At 45.1% G+C, this 21,541-nt stretch overlaps 1 protein-coding gene across 4 annotated transcripts; it reads left to right on the top strand.

Moving 5' to 3' along the window:
• Positions 1-70: 70 nt before the first annotated feature.
• FSD2 (fibronectin type III and SPRY domain containing 2) lies at positions 71-21,515 on the top strand. 4 transcript variants are annotated; one of them, XM_087745066.1, is made up of 13 exons: positions 71-141; positions 4,218-5,002; positions 5,081-5,176; positions 6,205-6,438; positions 7,730-7,752; positions 8,751-8,872; positions 9,920-10,075; positions 11,142-11,276; positions 12,097-12,250; positions 12,641-12,774; positions 14,719-14,851; positions 18,129-18,305; positions 20,627-21,515. In XM_087745066.1, the coding sequence occupies exons 1-13, from the start codon at positions 129-131 to the stop codon at positions 20,877-20,879; spliced, it is 2,415 nt and encodes an 804-aa protein (XP_087601192.1). In that variant the 5' UTR covers positions 71-128; the 3' UTR covers positions 20,880-21,515. The 4 variants fall into 4 exon arrangements, with proteins under 4 accessions (XP_087601192.1, XP_087601193.1, XP_087601194.1 ...); XM_087745067.1 differs by lacking the exon at positions 71-141 and adding an exon at positions 1,064-2,190; XM_087745068.1 differs by lacking the exon at positions 71-141 and adding an exon at positions 1,064-2,202.
• Positions 21,516-21,541: the final 26 nt, after the last annotated feature.

The following is a 21,541-nucleotide window of genomic DNA, read 5'->3' as shown; positions in this document are numbered from 1 at the left end:
CCCCTCGCCGCACGTCACAGGCAACCGGCGGACCCATTGGCGGGCGTCGTCCGGGGGCGGGGCAAAGGCGGGGCCGCCGGAGCGGGGCGGGGCGGGCGGCCCCCACACAGCTGGCACGAAAATAAATAATGAGAGTGGGAGGTGAGGCCTGCGCAAGGCACGCAGAAAGGCCCCGACTGTGGGGAAAAAAAAGGGTTTTTTTGTGAAATAAGCAGTTATTTCTGTGAAGAGCGGTGGGCAGGGTGCACAAGACACACAACCCTGGGGGAAGGAGCAGGGGCGTTACCTCAGGGCGTCCCTGCACCAGGGAGGCCCCCGCCATTTTCCTGCGCCCCATGGGTTCGAGCCATTGACTGCTGTGGCCGCTGGCTGAGGGAGGGAAAGCTGCCGTGTGCCAGCAGTTTTCCAGCCATCGTTCCCACGGGCCCAGCGAAATTTCACACGTCGTTCCCAGCCGAAACCCCGCGCTCGTTCCTTGCGCGTCAAAAGGGAGACGCGTGCTACCCTGTGTCAGCGTTCGAGCCCTGGGGGTGGCGGGCGGCCCCAGCGCCTGCACCCGGAGGCCGTGGCCGCAAACCACCCCGCAGTCAAATGGTGCTTATCCTTTAATCAAACTCAGTCCTAAGGTCGTCGTATTTATTATACCACCTAAATGCCGCCTCACGGGCCTCTGAGGGGAGCGCGGAGCAAAGGGGTTTTATATAGCACATATCTCTTATTCAGGCCTTGTGTGCAAGGCTGACTTTAATTCATGATAAACAGAATGTTATATTCTAGGCTTTGGAAGCAAAGCTGACACTACTAATTTTTCAATAAATTAAGGCCTGCAAGATAGCATAGCTTAACAGTATAAGGGCAAAAATAAGTTCTCACTTGAAAAATTAATAAAACCTGTCTGACAGCATGAATGTTAACATTTCAGCAAAGGCTACATCATTTATGTGAAAACATTTCTGCTCTGATCTCACAGATGATAGAGGCACTGTCAGTGGTAACGAGATCATGACTACATGGGTAATTTAACTTGTAATTTCTTACCGAAACAGCAAACAATTGCACTGCTAGAAATGTGAGGAGGTGACACCAAGTTTAATTGGAAAAGGAACAAAAAGCAGAGCTGTGTCAGGATTCAATAGACATTTCCCCTTGCACTGTCCTCTGAGCTCAAGACACATATAATGCAATGTTCTCAAACGTGCTTAAAGACAAGGCTGGCTCAGTCGCATGTTCACAAGCAGAAGATTATGTATGCTGGACAGCTGTGGGTTTGAGTGGATACATAAAGCTCAAGTGCTACAGTAATCGCAATAATCAGTGGTAATACACAGCCTGGTTTTTATCAGGTGAACCACTACTAAGCACAGACTGAAGGGATATATATGTTCCCTTGAAAACCCTCCCTAGCTGGGCCATTGGCTGTTTGCTTCACTATAATTAGCTTTCCAGCGGTCTAGCATACACATACAGGGTGGGGATGTATGTATATGTATAATAAGTGTATGCAACATTATGATTTCTGATTTTTTTCTAAATTCTGATTTTTTAATATTTTTTTCTAGAATCTGATCTTCATTCTAACTTAACCCCATAGTAAAGCTTCTGCTAATTTGATAGAAGGACTTTGCCATTAAACCTTTGCAAATAACAGAACAGATACTTCCATTTAAAAATGCAGCAATGCTGTAAGTATGCATCCAGCCATTTGAGCTAGTTTGTGCAGAGTGCACATTTTGTGTATCCCCCACACGATACTCTGCCTGGCACCACAGCCTTGCAAATCACACCTAGAGTCAACGACTGCACTCTACTGGGTTTATTAATACCAGCTCAGAAACTGAGAGGGTGCTCCGGCTTTAGCAAGGGGTCTGTATAATTGTTCCAAGTACTTCAGATCCAGGAATCAACCTTCATAGCCTTTTCTCGGTGTATGACATTCATCCTGGTGACACTCAAGTAACACGCTGCTGAAGGACAGCCGGGGCACATCTATATTTGTTCCATTGCTCATTGCTGGCATGTCCCCTGAGCAGAGAGGCAGTCTAGGGTTACGGTAATAAGTCTTCCAACTGCAGTCATAGGAAAGTGGCAGGGAATTGCTTTTGTGTGAATTAATTTTTACTAGGGGAAATAAATGTGAAGTTTGATGCCATCTGAGCTTTCAGAAGAATTTATGACGTCTTAAGATAGAAGGCAAGTTTTTAGGTAGTAACATACTTTGTTATATATTTTCGATAATTGATGGTCACGGACTTAAACATTCTTCACTGTAATTGTATCTGTGCCTGTAAACTGAGCAAACACTGTGCAATCATCTGAAAATCTGATTCAGGCAGCAGGGTTCCAGACGAGCTTAATTATGTTCATTTTAATTTATGTAATTTAATTTCATTTTGGTAGGAAAAATACTTGTTAATTCACTTTTCTGGTTAGTAGTATCTTCTAAAGCAAGACTTATTGTTATAATTATGGGGAAAAAAGTCTTTGTGGGAGCCAGACAACATTTTCTGGTATGTGTCAAGACCTTTTCTCTGTTTAATATGTTAAAATTTGCATGATTTATTTTATCGCCTTTAGCATAAATAGTATTTTTGCCTAACTTCAGTGTTTTTGTCTATGGTAAGCTATTGCTAGCTGTAGAATGCACACCCATGTCTGCAGTGCCAGAAGACAAACAGTGAACTTCTGTGTATGTTTTCTTGCAGGTCTGGTAGGCTGGACTGTTTTCAGTCATTGATATGAAACTGGAGAGTTGGAAGTTTCTTAGCATTTTTCACTGGTTTGAGAAGTTGCTTTCTAATAAGTCACTGTGTCTTGACTTTGTTAGCTAAGTAATCCTCAGGAATATTAGTAAAATATTGATGAAACAAATTTTAAGTGATAGCAAGTGCTCAAAACTATGAAGACCATAAAAAGTAGTTTGAAAGTAATGCTTATGTGAAAGCTTCTGCAGGAGCTCTGATAACCTTGATGTCTGACTGACCTTTTGGCTTTTTTCTGCAAGAAAGTGGTTTTAAAGCTTTCATATGCTTCACTGAGCTAGGACTAGATGTAACTATAGGTTCATTAATACTCAGCTGAAATCTTTCGATGAACTCTTTGGATTGTAGTAGGAAACTGCGGAGAAAATTGAACTGAGTAGTTTTGTAGCCGTGATTTTGTTAGTCCTGGTGAACAGTGGAGGGCTGCAGGGACGCTGCAGCTCTGACAGAGCACCATGTGGTCTCTCTGTACTAACATTATTTCATGTGCTGTTGTTAATATGGGCTGGCTGGAAAGAGTAGGCTTGGGGAGTCAGTGCTAAGGTTGCCCTTGCACCTTTAATGTTGTCCCATATGCATCTGCTTTATCATACAGCTTTGCATTTGGCATCCACATGCTCTTTTCACACCCCCCACATTGCACAGAATGGACAAAGTGTGCAAGCTCCAGGTCAGAGAGGACTTCTCTCAGTTCAGGGGTCAATGACCTGCCTTGCTTCCTAGTTACTGTATGCTTTATCATGGGGATCATCATCCATCTTTTTTCTGAGCTTCATTGATGTTAAAATATATATTTTCACAGCACCTGAGAACCCCCAAAGGGCAGTATTTTTCCCTGTTTTATCAAAAGGACTTGAGACCTGGAGCGAGAATAATGTTAAAAGAAACCTCAAGTTTCAGTATCAAGAATGGCAACTTGAAAAATCCAGAACAGGATTTTTCAGGGCATTTACTAGTGTGTTATATGGCATCAGTGGTCACAAGAGAGGGCATCCTACCGTGTGCCTGACTGACAGTTCAGAAAGAGTGCACGACAGCAGCTGAAGGGTGAGCAGACTTCAAACCAGGCCATCTCCAACTGCACAGAGCAGCACTAAGTGCGCCTGAAGCACAGTCGCAGTGTTGAGCTGAGGACAGGAGTACTCCACAGTTTGGAAATCAGATCCACAGTTTGGAAATCAGATGTCAGGGTCACAGATGAGGCACTCAGAAAACATAGGATGCACACCAGAGACAGCTCTCTGCTGTGCTTTGCACGGAGGTGAGAAAAAACAAGCTTCCCGTGGCTTCACTTCAGAAGCTTCACTTAGGAAGTGAAGCTACTGGCTTTGGTCTTTCCCATGCCTACCTCCAGGCCCTGAGCAGTCCTCAGCCAAACCTATTCCTATATTTTTAAGCAAGAAAAACTCATGATTGATATCTAAGTATGCAGCTAAGGATCCTTCTTATCTTTTACAGGTTTGAGATTTGTCATCTCAAAAGCCTCACTGAGGATACCAATGTCATCCAGATTGGGCAGCACAAGAGAGTATGAAACTAGTGACCAGTCACCTGGTCGTTCAGCTTCCCCACCGGTCCCAGAGTCTAGTGAGACTGAGGCTGGAGGCTTGATATTTTACCACATGGATCTTTATGGATCAAAGGAGAGGTTCGATATCTTTCCCGAAGAGCCATCTGGTCAAGGGGACAGATCTCTGGGGGATACTAGAAGGGAATCTGCACCGAGTAGCGAAAAATTTCGGCACTCACAAGAAGCTGGATATGACTTGGAAGAGGAGGTTGCAGAGTTGGCTAAGATGTATGGACTTGATGAGGATAGAGAAAAAGAGCTTGAGCTTCTTGGAGGACATCTGGAGATGGTGGAGAGCAGATGGCCACCTGCTCGCACAGAAAAAGCAGGATCACAAGGCTCTGTACATAATGCATCTAAAAGCAGCTCTCTAGTGAAAGATCAAAGTCAAAGCACAAAGCAACAGGGACTTCCTGGAGAGGCTTCTCAAGATGAAGATCAGAGCAAAGCCAGAGCAGAGGATGAGGCTGAGAGCCACACATGGTCCAGAGAGGGGCTTAGCAGTGGCGGCATGTTGGATGAGTGGAGCAGTCAGGCTGTCAGTGAGGAGGAGGAAGCGGCAGATGTTTTTTGCTCTACCTGCAAGATGCCAATTCGAGCTTTTGACAAACTGTTCGGTGAGCACAAGGATCATGAGGTGGCTCAGCTCCCCAGTGCTGTGGAAAGTGAAAAGGTAAGAGTAATACAAGTACTGCGGTGCCTCAAAAACAGTGTTCGGACATACTAAGAATCACACTGGGTGTTTTGGTAGGAGGAGATTCATAAAAATATGTGCAAGTTGGAAGAGCAGATTGCTCAGATGGAAAACTTTGCCACTCACTTGGAGGAAATCTTCATCACCGTAGAGGTAAGGCATTTTTTCTTGGTCTAACTTTGTGGTACTGGGGTTAGAACAGTTTTGACAGTCATAGTGTTCAGTTGTTAATGAGGTGAGTAATGATGGTAACAGAGCATAGGGTTATCCTGGGGTTTGCCTAGACTGAGGTACTCAGGAAAATTCATCCTAAAGAATTTTTTAAGTGGGCTAGTAAAACCACATTAAGCATTTGCACAGACATTTGCATTCAGAAATAAAGTGACCCCCACTCAGGTTATCTTAGTTTTAAATGGTCAAAGACCTGTGATCTAACGAGTCCATCCCAAGCGTACCCCTTGTGTTCACTCAGTTTCATTCACAGAAGTGCCAGATACAGGCAAACCCTTGGACCAGCTGCATCGAGCTACAGCACTTCAAGAGTTGTGCTCCCGCTCGCCTGATGTCAACTTGGCCCCGGGGGAAGGGGCCCAGCTGGCAGCAAGTCAAACTGAAGCAGTAACTCAAGGCACCTACTTTTTCTCTGCTGCATGTGGCACAGAAGGACATCGGTGCCTGAGCAGTGGGCGGCTGCTGGCAATAAAGCCTTGCCTGCTCCTTAAATCTTCCTTCCTAATGCTTTCTCCAGCAGTGAGTGAGGATACCAGCATTAGCTGCTCAGCTCCCCCAGTGCGAATCCATGGATCCCACTGGGTTGCCATGGTTTCTCTCATGGAAGGATGTGCTTGACTGTGTTGGTGGAAACACTTGTGAGATTATGGCTAGGATAGTTGTGCTCCCTGGGCTTAGGCTGGAGACAGTTGACTTGCATAATTGTTTTTATTATAATTTCTGATGCTCTTATTATGCCTGGAACCAGATCCAACGCTCTCTTGTGCCTCAGTGGGGGTGAATGATTAGAATAAACCCCTAAAAATGCAAGTTAGTCAAAATACAGCTTCTGTGTACTGGCATTGCCTCCTTGGCAAGGAGAATTTTAGGCAGACCTGAGTAAGATTTTTCTCTGGCTGAGCTATGGATCAGGCCTGACACCAAGGAACAAACCCCCAAATGCCTTGCAGGAAAACTTTGGGAAGCAGGAGCAGAACTTCGAGGTGCATTACAACGACGCAGTGCAAGTGCTTGCTCAGAAGTACGAAGAACAGTTGGAAGCACTGGGGGAAGAGAAGAGGCAGAAGCTGGAAACTTTATATGGGCAGCTGATCAGTTGTGGGGAACATCTTGACACCTGCAAGGAACTGACAGACGCAACCCAGGAGCTTTACCTGGAAAATGACAAAGCCGAGTTTATGAAGGTAAAGGGCTTTAACTGGCAAGGGCCCTTCTAAATGCTCTTTGCTGCTAGCAAGTAGTCCCCAGCTGGGAAGTCCCAAGTGGCTTTATTTCTAGAGAGCATTTGGGGTGCTCGGTCCATGGTGCTGTCACTGCTCCAGGTGCTTGGCATGGTGGCATTGACTTAGTGGGGCAACACAATGGGGCCAAAACACAGAAGCAGTAGCAGAAGTTTGTAACTTGGATGCTCAATGATTTATGAGTCTCACTGGGGTTCAGGGAGAAGATATCTCTCTAAAAAGCTTATCTCAGGAAACTCTGGAAGCACTTAGTGTTCATTGCCTCCTGCAGGCTCAGCTCTCTTGCTCTATTCTGGGCTCACAGCAGGCAGGCTGATGCAGCCGCTTTGGAAGAGGTTTCTTTTTCTTGCTCATTTTGTTGGAAAGTTCAGCTGAACAGGAGGCTCCAAACTAAATACATCAGGAGCTCCTGCAAAGTGATGGATGAATCCCACTGCTGAGGAGGTGTCGAGAAGTTATTTTTCTTTAGCAGGTAGAAAAATAATTGGAAAAAAATGAGAATTTTCACTGCTGATGAGTGATTGCTCTAATCTGAGCTGTCCTGTGACTCAGGTGGGTGGGAGCATTTCTATAGTGCAGCCACAGTAACTTCTGAACCAGGCAGTAAACAAATCTCCTAACACCTCCAGTCTGCTCCAGTGGATCAGCTTGCTGTGTCACTCCACCCTGCAGAGTTCTTCGCATAAGCTGACTTTTCCCATTCCTCTGCATCTCTGGAATAACCTTGTTTTCTCCTTAGCTCGTAAACAGTTTTACATCACCTCTAGGAACCATTATTCACCAAGAAGTGAATAGCTGTTGGTCATGAGCTCTCAGCTGCTTAGGTTTCTCCAGGGACGGTACGTCTGTCTTCCAGTAACGTGTGCTGCTCAGACTCCCTCCAATGCAGATAATTTCACTAAGTTATTTTCCCCAGCTGTTGTTGGGTTTTGTTTGTGAAGGATCTGTGGGCACTTTGGACACTTGAGGAAGGATATAGTCGAGAGTCTAGATGGGTAGACACTAGTCACTGCCTGATACTGCACGTTATCTTACTGTAAATTCAGCGAAGATCTGTCCATTTGAATGGACAGTTAGGCACGGCTTTGTTCTCAGAGCTGGGTGAGAGCCCATTAGCTCACTCTAAGGGCTGCATTTGCGACAATTCATGTAAGACAGGTCAACGGCATGATATAGACTAATGCAAGAAATGTATCTTTTTTGTCTTTAACACTCTCTCCCTTTTTTTCTACAGGCAGCAGTAACCATGGTTGACAGGTAGTATCACAGTCTGGGATTTTGTGTCACATTGCTTCCTGCTAATTGGGCCTGTTATTGGAGACACTTGCATGTTCTGGACTTTGTTCAGGCACAAAAATGTTATCTAAGCTACTAGAACTATGAAATCTTTAGCATTTCTGGTTCAAACTGCAGTAGAAAAAGTTGCTCTAAGAAGTTTAACACTCAAAACTAGTTTTGAGCCAATTTTAAAAAACCCAAAGGGAGAGTTGGAGCATGAATAAATCACTGTTTTCAGCTTAGTCATAAGGAACTAATTTCAGTGACTGAGAAACAGGATTGCTAAAGATCTTGAAAGAAATGCTCTGGATACAAATCTGCCTAAAACTGAGCTCCCTAAATAGATTAGTAATGGGCTTATTTGTGCATTAGTAGAGAGGGGTAGAAAGTCAGTCCATGGGAGCTCAGAACAGATACTGAAAGATCTTGCAGCAGTTGGAAGAAATCTTAAGGCACAATAAATCAATTGCAAAAAATATACATTTAAATTCACTGTCATCATTTATGAAAACACAGAGAAAAGATACCCCTTTTTTTTCAAATTTAGAACACCTAGAACCATGAGGTCCTGAATTAGTAATAGTGCCATAAATTCTAAATAATGGAAGTCATGGAGCTAATAGCTTGCTTCCCACAGAGGGGTGCTGGGGAAATCTCCCTCAGCCGCCCAGTGGGAGCGCAGTGTGCCGCAGCCAGCTCGCCACGTGAGCAGGGCACACAAAGCGTGGTCCCTCAGTCCCATCAGCAGCCAGCTCTGTTTGGCATCTTGGAGCACTGATCTGATGTATGGCCGTGTATCTCCAAGCAAAGGGCATGGGGAGGCTGAGCTTTGTACAACTATGAAAACGTTATTTTAAGGAAATAGCTGTTGTTTCAGAGTTTGATGTTCTTTTCCTCTTACTAATAGGTATCAAAGAAAGGTATCTCCAACACTATGGTACTTCCAATTAGACCTTTTTTTTCCCTTACAATTACAGGCTGGAAAAATTCTTAAAGAGAGAAGTGGATTTAGAGCTTTCAACACTGCCAGACTTTAAAGAGCGGGTCATAGATTTCTCTGAAGTTGAACAACTAATGAACTCCATTAATACTATTCCAGGTACTCTTCCTATCTGATCATTATTTCAGACCTATTTACATTTAATTAAGGATATGTATTAAACAGAAGTCCATTACTTCTTTTAAAGGAGAACTGCAAAGGCACAATTAGCTTCTCCCTAGTTTTCCCCCGAGATTCCCTTCTGTTTGCCTATATATACAGAGATACCGGAAGCTATTTTTGGATTTTTTTTTTTCATTTGTTTTCAGTATAGAATTACCAGAACTGCCAAGTTTGGTCTTCTCTGCTTTTGCTGGATGATTTCCTAGAAGACTCACAAAGACTCCCCCAAACATTCTTAGTTAGTGGTAACTTGTCTTACCATGTAATTGCTTGAACAAAGTAGAGAGGGACACCAGACTGCTTTAAACAACCTGCACACCTTCTCTCGATAACCAGATTTCAGTGGCTTGTTCCTTTACTATTTAGCAAACATTTTTCCTATTATCCACAGGAAACAGAGCAAAACCCCCCAAAATTTCTAATAATTAAAAAAATAAAAATACGAAAGATTTTAAATCTTTTCTGGCACACCACAAATGGTCAAAAAGAACAATATGCATTTTTTATGCCCATACATTGTGTTTTCTTAAAGTAAAGTAGCATTTGCTAGTTGCTTGCTTGTGCTGCTGACCCCATGTTGGACAGCTTTTCCCTCATCTTTCCTCCACAGACTCCTCAGCCCCTGGGCTGGTCCACAGCAGTGCAGCACGTGTCAGATGTTGCTCCTGCAGAGCCGTACCAGCTCGCTGGGGAACAGCAGCCCTCAGAGGCAGGGGAGGTCAGGATTACAGAGAAGGGTTAGGCTGAAACTTACGTATTTTCCTGTTTTGATTTTGGTTTGAAGCAGGACTAGTTCGTACACCACTGATTATTATCTGCAACTATTTACAGGGTCAGCTCCTAACTTTTCTCCATGTGGGAGGAATATGACTCTATTCAATGCCTAGGCTTTGTGTAAACACCTTTGTGAGAGGAGAGGTGTTTGCCTGTGAACAACATACCATGCTTATACATTCAAAAAGTGGCCTGTTTTCCTCTCTGCAGCTCCTTGTGCCCCCGTGATCAATCCCCAGGCTCCCAATGCAGCGACTGGCACCTCACTGAGAGTTTGCTGGGGCCTCTTCTCAGATGACACTGTCGAGTGCTACCAACTGTGCTATAAACCAGTGAGCAATGAGAGGTGCAGTGATGAACAAACAGGTAAGGAGGCTTGGACCCAAGGGGACACCTCAGCCCCGCACTGGCAAAACCAGCTAGTTCCAAAGTGTCTCTGGACATGCTGTGGCAACCAGTGCACCTTCTGTGCACTCTCTCTGCCACTAAAACATCTGCCACCACATTTCCTGCTTCTGGCTTTGTCGCTCTTACCCTGCCAGGTCTGCCAAGCTGCTGGCTGCAGCAGGACCTATCACAGGAGCAAAGCCAGGACAGGGCAGCAGCTGGGATAGCGGGAGTGGGAAGGGGCAGTGGATGGAGTCAGGTCTCAACAGTAGCATTTCCTTTCCTGGGGGGCGGGCACTGCGTTAGACACGCATGCGCTGCTTCCACTGCAAGGCACAGTATTTTTAGAGAGCAAATCATCATATTATCAGCATGCCCACTGAAACCCCCACAGTCATCTTACAGTTTATCTCAGTGCTAATAATAGGCTGTAACTCCCCATCACCCACGTGCACAAAAAAAGAACTACAGAACCATCCTAAAATGTCCCAGCCTTGTGACAAAACTGCTTTGGCTGATAATATTCTTGCAGAACCTTTTACTGAAAACAGCAGTCACTTCTCCAACAAAAGCTGAAGCCAGTAGTGCCAAATGGCCAGTTCAGAAAGATAAGCAGAACTCATCCAAATTTTATAAGATGAAGAATGATAAACGAGTAGTGAAATAGCTTCAGCTCTTGTCCCACTGCTGGGATGAACTGACCGGGCAGCATCCCCAGAGTGGGAACGTGCAGGGTCTTTTCAGAAAAAATTCAGTGACAGGTGGGTGACCTTTCTTTCTGGTTTTGGTTGGTTTTTTCTTTTTTTTTTTTTTTTTCTGAGCAATGTGGCTCCTTCAGAAGCTGATGCGTTATCTGATTTATGCCTCCTTAGAGGAAGGCATGGTGAAACAGCCTGACAGCTAATCAAAGTGTATGGAGCACAAGGAGCTCTCTTGAACTCAGCACACAAAACAGTGCGCCTCAACTCCATTATTTGAGGCAGCTTTGGGTAAGGGTGGGTAACTGTGTAAAGGCACTGTAAATGCTTTGTCGTTTTCATTTCAGAGCATACACTAAAAGTCAAGGAAACATACTGCACCATTACTAATCTGTTGCCGAATACACAGTATGAATTTTGCGTCAGTGCTTTAAACGCCTCTGGTATCAGTCCACCAAGTGAAAAAGCAGTTTATGTAACAGGTAAAAATACTTTATTCTTACGACTATGTGACTGTCATAGTGAAATTCACAGACATCTCTGAATTTTATGCCAGTAGTGCTTTCTGGGCACTTTGTTTCTCCTGATGTAAGTCTACTGACGGAGGGGAATTTCCTACTTTTGTTTGGAGACCCTATCAATCAGGCCAATTGTCCCTGTTTTAGAGTTGAAGAAACAGTAGCACGGAGACAAAATAACTTATTTAAATGCAAGCATGTAGGACAGCTGGGAATAAGGCTCAAGTCTCCCAGTTCTGCCAGGTGGATGCCAGCCCTCCTTTTATTGGCCCGTGTATATTTTGTGGATCCACCTGCTATGCAGTTCAGTCAAGGGCATTTTGATTAGCATGGCTTGTCTTCAGGACTTCTTCCCAATAGCTGAACCACAACAAGATAAAAATTACAGACCGCGGTTCTCTTTTGTGAAACCCTGACATCAAATTGAGCAAGTCAGAGTGAGACCTTCAAGCGCTCGTTCCAGATGTCTTTGACATCTTAGAGCAGAGATGCACCTTTATGACAAAGATAAAGCCAATGATAGAAAGAAAAGTGTTGTGTAGTCAGTCTCTATCTATGTTACTTCTCTGATTAATACTCTTGGGATCTTTATAGTCCAAATTAAGTCTTTGAATAGTACTGTTAATCACCCTGCCTGCCGGTTATTGTCCATTGGGGAAGCAGGTTTCTTTAACTATATAGTATTAGTAAACAACTTTGTTCTATTTTTTTAAGTCTTCAAAGCATGTTTGTTGCAAATATCTTCAAGCCGCAGCTTAGAATTGTTCTTTTGCCTACTTTTTAGCTCCTTCACCACCTGTCATAAAGAGTAAAAAGATCCGAAGCTGTGAAAACGCAGCACTGGTGTGCTGGGAATCTAGAGACATTAACCCCGTTGATTCCTACATGGTTGAATTGTCCAAGCTGACAGATGAAGAAAATGGCGATATTATTACCGAGTGAGTGAGTCACTATTCTGTCGAGTCCATGACCTGTAGATATGAAACCATTTCAAGTCATGTGGCATCAGATAGCACTAAGAAAGGACTCATGGCCCTTTGGTGAATTCACCTTTATAAACATTCCTGTTCGTAAAATTAATTGTATAAATGTTAATCGAAAATTACTATACAGGGTATGGGAAAAGGGCAGAAGCAAATGTAAAAATCTGCATAGTCTGTTACAGACTCTCTTACCCCCGCTACTGACAACTGTACAAGGTAAAGTGTTGTTGATGGGTTAGAAGAGAAGCTGATAATATAATTTCTTCTTTGTTGTTCAGAAAAATAATCTCAACGGCCTACCTTTGTTCTCTACCCTCTCATTTTCCATGGATTTATTTTCTGTAGATGTATTGTTGGGATTCCTAACTGCGAAGTCCTAATTCACCTCCAGCCAACACAAAGCTATCGCATCTGTGTTAGAGCCCTAAACCTGGGTGGTTCCAGTGAAAGAAGTGAACCTGTCCTGATACACACCACAGGTACCGTACGGCTCAGATCAACTCCAGCAGCCTCTTGTAGCATCTATTACCTCAACAGAAAGATTCCTGCTGGTTTCAATGGCCTCTGGATCAGGTCCTAATCTCTTACATCTAATTACACACCTGGTAACCTTTTAGGAATGAAAAAAACACCTTTTGTAACAATAAGTGCATTGCTTTAGCTCTGTAATTCAAAATTATTTCTGTCCAGTACATTTGATACTTGAAAGTTACTAATTTCTAAACATTTTAAAAGACTAGATCAGCTCACTGCCCCCAGGTGTTGCCAGCTTGCCAAGTACCGACACACCAACGAAGAAAGTTGTAGTGTGATTTTACTTTACTTCAGAGACTACCTTGTAATGATGCTGCTGCTGGAAGGTATGGTTGAGACAGTCAGTCAGCACTTTCCAGAGTCATTTGAGTATGCAAAATCTTCCTGTGTATATATTTATTACAATGTCTCCAGCTTGGCTGGGGAAGCTCTGAGGGCTCGTTCCCTTTATTCATCAGGAAAAAGGCAGCCCAGCTTTCAGCTGGAAGCTTTGCTTTTGGTAACTGACATAGCATTGTTATCTCTGCTCTCAGTGCCACACTGGGCAAGGATTAACCTTCTGCCCCAAAGGGAAGCTGGAAGCCCTTTCCCCTCCCAGCCATCTAATCAAAGCCCGTTGTAATGACTTGTAGGTAGGCACCTGCTTTCATCTTCACCACTGCTATAATGATGCTGCGACTTCACTGGGGTGTCTCAGGCCTCCCACATCACTCACGGATGCATTCGCATCATACCTGTGTCTGTTCTGCACTTAACATCTGTGAGAGATTTGCAAATTGTGCTTATTCAGCAAGCTGACCACACACCCATCAATAAAGGCTACATTTCAGTAAGAAACCTGTCTGCTACACATCAGTGACACCGCAGAAAAGAAATGGTTGTTCTTAAATCCCTGGAGAGGAAGACTGTCATTGTGTTACCATTGTTTGTGTGTTTTTCAACTACTTAAATCAAACTCAATATTTGAAATTGCCAATTCTGCTTGCACAGCATGTGTTTGTTTTCAGCAGCACATGCCTGTAATTGCCCTATCATTGTTTGTATTGTATTTGCATTGAAGTAACTTGCAGTTTGATTATAATGATTTCATTTGGAGAGATTTATCTTCTCTGAGTCTACATTACGCAAACAGCTGATGCAAATTGATCTGTCAGCTGCAAGCGCTCACCTCCAACACTGGGAATGACCTTTGATTCTTACTTACTGGGGTTGATACACAAACACCAACTACAAACAGCAGCTGTGACGCACGTGGCTGCTCATCAGAGCGCAGTGCGTCAGACCTGCTTTGTGAAGCCTCCGGAGGGAGAAAGGCAGAAGTACTTTTATCCTGGGCTGGCTTAGCTGACTTGCCTCTCTGAGGGCTGATCTGCTGAGGAGCTGCTGAAGCATGAGGGATGCTGCATGTGGCACCTTTGTAGAGGTTCCTTCTTTTCAAACTGTGCCCGGCATTTGTGTGGAAGAGTGGGGCCATGGAGAGGCCTTTAAGCCCCCCTTCTCCTTCCAGTGATTAAAAATAGATCACTTCAGCTCTGAGGAAGATGACTTGAAACCAGACAGTCCGCTGCAGGGAGGACCCCTCATCTTTGAATAGCTACTTCCTGCGCAATGCCTGCAGCTTTGAACCCCGGCTGGGTTCAAAACCAGGATAAGGCCCTTTTTCTGCTTTTCACAAGGCTGTAACTAAACAGTGTTAACTGTAAAACACCCATTGATTTGAAAAACTCCAAATGGACAACCTTGTCCTCTCAATGTCGGCTGCAGATTCCTTCCAGAGCACTGGTTAATCTTTCTGTGGATCCAAACAACATTTCACCACACCCTTGCTGCAAACCCTAATGCCATAAAGAGTTGCTAGAGTTAACCTCAGGCATTCTCCTCTCTTGCAGGCACCTACTTCTGCCTTAATGAGGACACAGCCCATCCTTTACTGGCGATTCTAGATGATGGATTTACAATTGCATGCGATGAACTGGAAAACCCGGAGTGTGATCTGCCTGTCTATGATAACAGCTTCACAAGGTATACAGAAGAATTTCAGTTGCAACTAATGCATGTGATTTGTGGCTGCTTTGCCCACGACACACCCCTACCTTGAATTTAAATCCACTAAAAAGGTTTACTGGTAGTGCAGCTCTCCTCACTTTCAAGCCAGGCACCAACCAAGTAAAATTTCCAGACTGTATGTGTGTGAATAATGTATAGGGGTTCCTTCCATCTTGGTTTTTGCATAAGTGACTATGGTTGTCTTCAGTTTTAGACAACTGCAAACATCTTTGTGGGTCCTTTTAAAATATGGATTACTCATCTTTTAGAAAATCAGATTTATTTCAAGGTATTTCAAGTTGGGCTCTTAAGATGACTATTCAGTTTGAAATGCTAGGCTTTCCCCATAGTTCCTTGGAGAGTAAAACTCCATATCCATTTATCCAGGCCCCATAGTTCACTGGGGTTATTGTTCCTGAGCAGCATTACTGAACTCCCTGTGGCTTGCTGCTCTGTTCTGAGAATTTCTAGGATGACTAATACGTATTATCTACAACATCTCCCTTTGCATGATGTGTGCACTGACTTCTATTAAATTCCAAAACTTCCTTCCCATTTAATTCTTTACAGAGCCCAAAAACCCCAGAAAAATGTCAGAAGAAAAAATAAACAAACCCCATATGCTCTTAATACAGCACTAGTGTGATTAACAAAAAAAAGAGGCATAATTATTAGGTTCTCTTTTACTTACAGTGATCCAGCACTTGCACACTGTAAGACTTGAGGAGCTGCTCCTCTCTGTTGCCTGTTGCTCCCTCTCTCCTGCCCCTTCCTTTGCAAGCTGCTGAGGTGATAGAGCCTTGCACATCACGTGCAGAAAGCTCTGCCCAACCTTCCTTGGTCTCGTTTTCACACATGGAGATTCAGGGGCTGGTTTTATATAGCTCTGTCCAATGGAAACCACCAAACACTCATCTTACGTAAAACTTATTCACTACAGCAAATACTACAGAATGGGCAAAAAAACCCTATTGGTGCTTTGGACACCTGACCCTCTTCTTTGTAAGAGGCTTGTGTAGTTCAAAGCACAGTTGGTCTGTTTGGTTTTTTTTAAATAGATGCCAGGAAGTGTCTAATGGGGCTTTCAGTCACTCTCATTGATTTCATGAGTTTAGATCTCTGTCTCTAGCTGCTCTTTGGAACTTAAGTATCACTTGGAAGTTAACGCACGTTCATAAAAAGGATTACAGATGCAGCCAGCCACAGTTACATACAAACCTGCTTACCCATGTTGGGCACCTTGAGCTAAATTTGCACAGGTATTTAAGTGCCAAAGCAAATGCTAAGGAAAGGAGAGGGATCTGAATACGGACCTCTTGCTGAAAGACCTAGCTGATACTATTTGGGCCTACAGATTTTACTTTCCAAACAGAATTAGGCCCTTTGCCATTGAAATGAGAGACTTAGCTTGCCAAAATGCATGTTTCCAGTCAGAACCACAGAAACAACACATAAGCAGGACAGGCATCTGCAGACACAGAATAATACAAGCCCACAACTTAGTCCCTCCATGGAAATGCAATGTTACTAGAGGGCTCAGTAGAAAAGAGCCAGAAGACAGAAGATTCTCTTCATTAAAGTCATCATGATAAACCTAAATAGGATTTCATCCCACTTCCACAGGGTGCTTTTATGTTTCACATAAACAGCCAGAGCTGGCACTCATCTCATTCTGAACTCTGAGGCTGAGTTTTTGAAGCCACCGTGAACTCTCAGAAGCCTCTTTCATGCCAAGATACTGTAGAAGAAAAAAAAAAGAAAAAGCTCCCAAGCTGAAATGACTAACACTCATTCTACAAGCAAATCACATCACAAACTCTTCTTTCTGAAGTTTGTGTGATCTCTGAAAGACTAATGTGTTTTCTAACCACAGCAGCTCCTACGGTCTGACTCAAGTTTGCCTTGGTGGCTTTGCAACTCTCAGTACTATGGTAATATTTTGTTCACAGATGTTTACCCATCCATTTTGCATCATTCCCTTTCCTTCTCAAGCTGTAGCAGCACAGCCTCTCCGAGTCCAGATTTCAGCAGCCTTTAAGCTATTTCCAAGACATCTACATGCACTTGTAATGAACTGTACACTTGCTTTAAGTGATTGCTGCTGAGGTGGCAGAGCGTACAGCTGTCTTGCTGTGCATGCCCGTCCTTACACATCAGGACCTCCAAATGCTGAGTGCAGCGCTTTCTGAGCATTACCCAAAGGCAGATGAGCTCAGGGTTTGCCAGCAACATCCTTTGCCTTTGTCATTTACAACTTCAGGCGACCCTACCGCAGAAACATACAGGTTGTGTGTGACTCCCCATCCAAAACTGCAGGTGTGTTTTGGAACCTGCTATCCCCTGTGATGCAGCAATGACAGCTAATACACCGTGTGCTTTTCCTGAGGAAAAGCTGGGGTGTAGACTTACAGGATTCAAGTTGCCCTCTTAAATCAAGTTAGGGTGTTTCAGAAGCATTTGGCATGGGTTATTTTGCCCAACTTTCTTACTTCAGAACCTGTGTTTTTGCAGACTTTAATCTTCAAAGCGCCCAGCTCGTTTGACTCTGAGGCCGTGCCTGTAAATCAAGCCGAGGGGTTTCTCTGTGGTACATTGTCTTTGTCTGTCTCTCCTACACATATTTTTAAAGAGTCATCGTCTACATGGTTCCTATCGTAAAGGCAAGGAACCACAGTCTACTGTTAAAACCTTTCATGGCCCAGGCACCTAAGCATATTCCAAGTTCTCCTACCATGTTCAATTCTTGCTGGTCTCTCCAAACACAGCATAAGTAGGTCTCCTCCTTCCCAACTGCCCCAGGAGTTTCATGCTGTTACAGTGCTCCATTCCTGATGGTAAGATGTAAAGCCTGGGCTGTTTGGGAGGAAAATAAAAAATCTGTAGCCATTTTCCCCTGCTGTAGCGGGGTTCACCAGAGCACTCTTTTCTAGCAAGTAATAACTTTCCCAGAAAACCCAGGCAGCAGGGGATGCTGTTCTCCCTATTCCTGAAAGTGCCCAGGGCATTCATTTATACAAAGCTACCCGCAGGTAAGAACATGGCTGGTGTCACAAAGAAACCTGCAGGTTCTGTGTCAGGTCCTCAGCATGTCGACTTCACTGTAGTCAAAAATCCATACTGCACTGCTAAGGAGACAGCAAAAGTGGCTTTTTTATTATTGATATGTAATGTCCAGGTACATCACATACCTAAACATTGTAAATAGCATTGCAGAGTCCCTGCCAAAGCACGTATTCCTGTCTGTCTCCTGCAGGTGTATTGCGATCCTGGGCAGTCTGATCCCATTTCCAGGAAAGCATTACTGGGAGGTGGAAGCTGAGGAAGATACAGAGTACAGAATCGGCGTGGCTTTTGAAAACACTCCGAGACATGGTTATCTGGGGGCAAACAACTCATCCTGGTGCATGAGGCATATCATCACACCATCAAGGTAAGGGCTGTGGAGGCTACAGGTCTCCTGCAGGAACACCTCCTACATGTACACCTGCAGGCAGAGCAGCAGAGAGCTCCTACTTGCAGGGAGCAGCCAGAGATTTTATATTAAAGCCCAGACCAAGCACTTAACCGGGGCTTCTGACATTCCACTGTTGGCACTGTGAACTGGTGTTGGAAGGATACTGGAACCTTTAAGAAAATCCTCCTGCTTAATGACATTCTCACATTGAAATAGGCAGTCCCAGGAACAAATCTGAATAAAATCTGCATTACGGAAGTTAGCTGTAAAGGCCTTGTTTTAGGTCTTATTTTCCCCAGTGGGAAGATAAGAGTAATAGATCCATGTAACCTAGAAACTATGTCTCTGGCTAAACCCAGTTGTATGCAACTGGTTTTGATCTCTCTCCTACCTATGGAGGTACCTAACAGCCATACCTGAATGCAGAAACACCAGCTCCCCCTCCCCTTATATGCCTCAGCTGAAGCTGCTGGCTCTCCCCTGGACACCATTATATTAGCATCATTGCCTCTGACTCCCATTGGAGATTTGGGCACCCCGTGAAGCATCCAGGAGCAAGAAAAGAAGTCACACCCCCAGGCACCCCCGAGTATTGCCTACTGCCTGAGCGGCTCACCGCTCAGCCCCCAAGAGCTGCCAGGGTGCTGCTGGGTCCCCTTGAACAGGGAGCCTGGATACCACCTGAGCGTCCCCAGCACGCACAGTCAGCAAATGGTAAGGATGGCACAGCATGGGCCCAAATCTGCCTGTCCTCCGCCTGCTGGTACACAGGGAGAGGTTTTAGATGCAGCTCCGTTGGCCAGAGCACACGCGCCTGCTGCTCTCGGCTCCCCAGCAGCTGGCCCGCTGCACAGCCAGAGTCCTTAGCAGTGCTGGCATTCACCTCCCACACAGCAAGAAATGGTGCTTAATGAGAGAGACCAAACCCACTAAAGCTAATGACTCACCCATACATTGCAGGCAGGCTAATTTGATTTCCTTGCTACGTTAAGCTAAGAGGTACATTGAGGTTTGTTCCGATTCTTCTGGAGCAATGAGCATGGACTTCAGAGAGAAAAGGGAGCTGGGCCATTGCTCAGTTTGAGTCACTGTGATACCCACTTCTGCAAGGAAATTTTCTCAGGTTTGAGTGGTGTGGGTGGAGGAGGTGGTTAGTGAAGAAGCTGGCCCTTATGAAATGCCAGATAACTCACTTCAGCTGAATAAATCTTCTCGTTTCTACTCAGAAAGGCACGTGTTCCCATAAAAGTCTCATATTTTTGGCTGCAGCGTGCCACACTAGGGAGAGCTGTTTGAGTAACTGTTGAAGAACCTCAGCATTACTCGAACAGTGACTACACGGGGAAGAAGAGGGCTACCCTCATGACAAAGCTGCTTACATACAGAGCACCTTCCTGGCCTCGCCAGCCCAGGAAGCACAATTAAAAGACATCACCCTTTAGTAAGTGAGCACGAAGACTGGAACTTCCCCATCAACACCGCTCTGCCTGAGCAGGGAGATCCTGTAGGAAAAGCAGCCAGAAACGTCATTTAGAGAGTGGGGGTTGAAAAATTATGTCCAATAGTCTGGAGGATGCCAAGCCACACTGTGAGTCAGGCAGCCTCTGCCCAAGGGATTACGCTCCCTTGCTGCTGCTGTGAAGGTGGGCGTGAGCAGTTCCTGTAACTTTGGCAGGAAAGAGGACTCGGTACCACAGGCCCGCAGGGAGCAAGTGGGCAGCATGGCAGGGCCTGGAAGGACAGGACTGAGTCATCTCGCCAGCGCTCTCCTTGGCAGCGCCTACGGCTGTCTAGGGGCAAGGCTGAGGGGATGACAAGTGTTGTTCTGGGGCAAGCCTAACAGCACAGCTGCTTCACGGAGGGACAACTTTAGGCTAAACCTAGTGGCAAGGGCGCACCCTCCAATTTACAGGACACCCACACTGCCCTCCGAGACACGGAAAAAAATGGGAGGTCCCATGTCGCACTCTGACCTTGTTCATATCTAAGGCCTAGCACCCATGCATGCGCGGCCAGACTGGGATATGGAAGAAGAGGCCTGTTACAGGGGTTAGACGGGCAGGTCTGAGCGCTGCGGGATAAGGCTCCGTGGCGGCGCAGAGCACACCACTCCCCGGCAAACACAGCCGTTGCTCAGCACGGTGGATGGGACTGGGGCAGTAACCACAGGGCACACAGGAGAGATGGGACTGTGAAGCGGGAAGCGTACCCTGGAACGCACCCCTGTCCACAAAGCGCTTCCCTTTGAGGGCAGCCAGGGTGCCCTCAGGTTTTTTGTCTGTGTTTCTTGCCTACAGGCACAAGTACGAATTTCTGCACAGCGGGATGACACCAGATGTCAGAATTACTATCCCTCCCAGAAGGATTGGCATCCTGCTGGACTACGAGAACTGCAGACTGTCCTTTTTCAATGCAGATATTGCCCAGCACCTTTACGCATTCAACTCACACTTCCAGCATTACGTCCACCCCTGCTTTGCTTTGGAAACACCTGGCATCCTACGGATACATACTGGAATTGCGATACCCCCATGGACTGCCCTCCCATAACCTGTGTTCTGCAGCTGTCACAGCTACGTGTAACCTGCATTGAGCAATGCCCTTTCAGCATTAACTGCTCCATCACACTCCCTATAAACCGGCTGTCTCCCAAGAGAGCAAAGCAACCCTGACCCAAACCAGCTGCCAGGCCTCAGCCCTTACGACAGTTTCTGTCCTCTTCAGCAGGATGTTAGCAGAAAACCATTATGGTCGCAAGGTCCATCAGCATCCCAGAATTCTCCAGTTAGAAATGGATACCATCCTCCTCAGAGGTGACACTGTCACCAAGCAGCAGTGGCAGCTGGATCACTGGTTCCCCCAGTACCCATTTGATGCCTAGGGAACTCCCCTGTTCCAGAGCAGTCATCAATTCCACTCTTACGTCTGCTGAAGAGCTAAAAATTCCAAGAAAAACAAAAATAGCGGAAGGCATAATCACTGTACAGCTGCTAGACAGAGCTGAAAACACTCCAGCCATGAAGCTGATCTCACAATGAAGTATTCTTGTCGCTACATGAAGCCTGCGACACAAGATAATCAAATACGCCTCCCTTGCGTGTGAACTGTTAGCGCCTACCACACACTTTTTGAAATACCCAAGCACGCACTACAGTCTCAAATATTAAAAGACATTTTTACAGAATGCCCATGCTTCTTATTCACTCATCCAG

This window comes from Nipponia nippon, unplaced genomic scaffold (genome assembly GCF_047370975.1).
Source record: "Nipponia nippon isolate SJK-2023a ecotype South Korea unplaced genomic scaffold, ASM4737097v1 scaffold_9, whole genome shotgun sequence".
Classification (NCBI taxonomy): domain Eukaryota; kingdom Metazoa; phylum Chordata; class Aves; order Pelecaniformes; family Threskiornithidae; genus Nipponia; species Nipponia nippon.
This window is presented reverse-complemented; position numbering and strand designations above follow the sequence as displayed.

Bases quoted from the DNA above. Each gene is read 5' to 3' on its own strand.
- FSD2 (XM_087745066.1), top strand. The intron at 5,003-5,080 runs GTAAGAGTAATA...GTGTTTTGGTAG, and splicing joins GTGCTGTGGAAAGTGAAAAG to GAGGAGATTCATAAAAATAT. The intron at 12,251-12,640 runs GTGAGTGAGTCA...TATTTTCTGTAG, and splicing joins AATGGCGATATTATTACCGA to ATGTATTGTTGGGATTCCTA.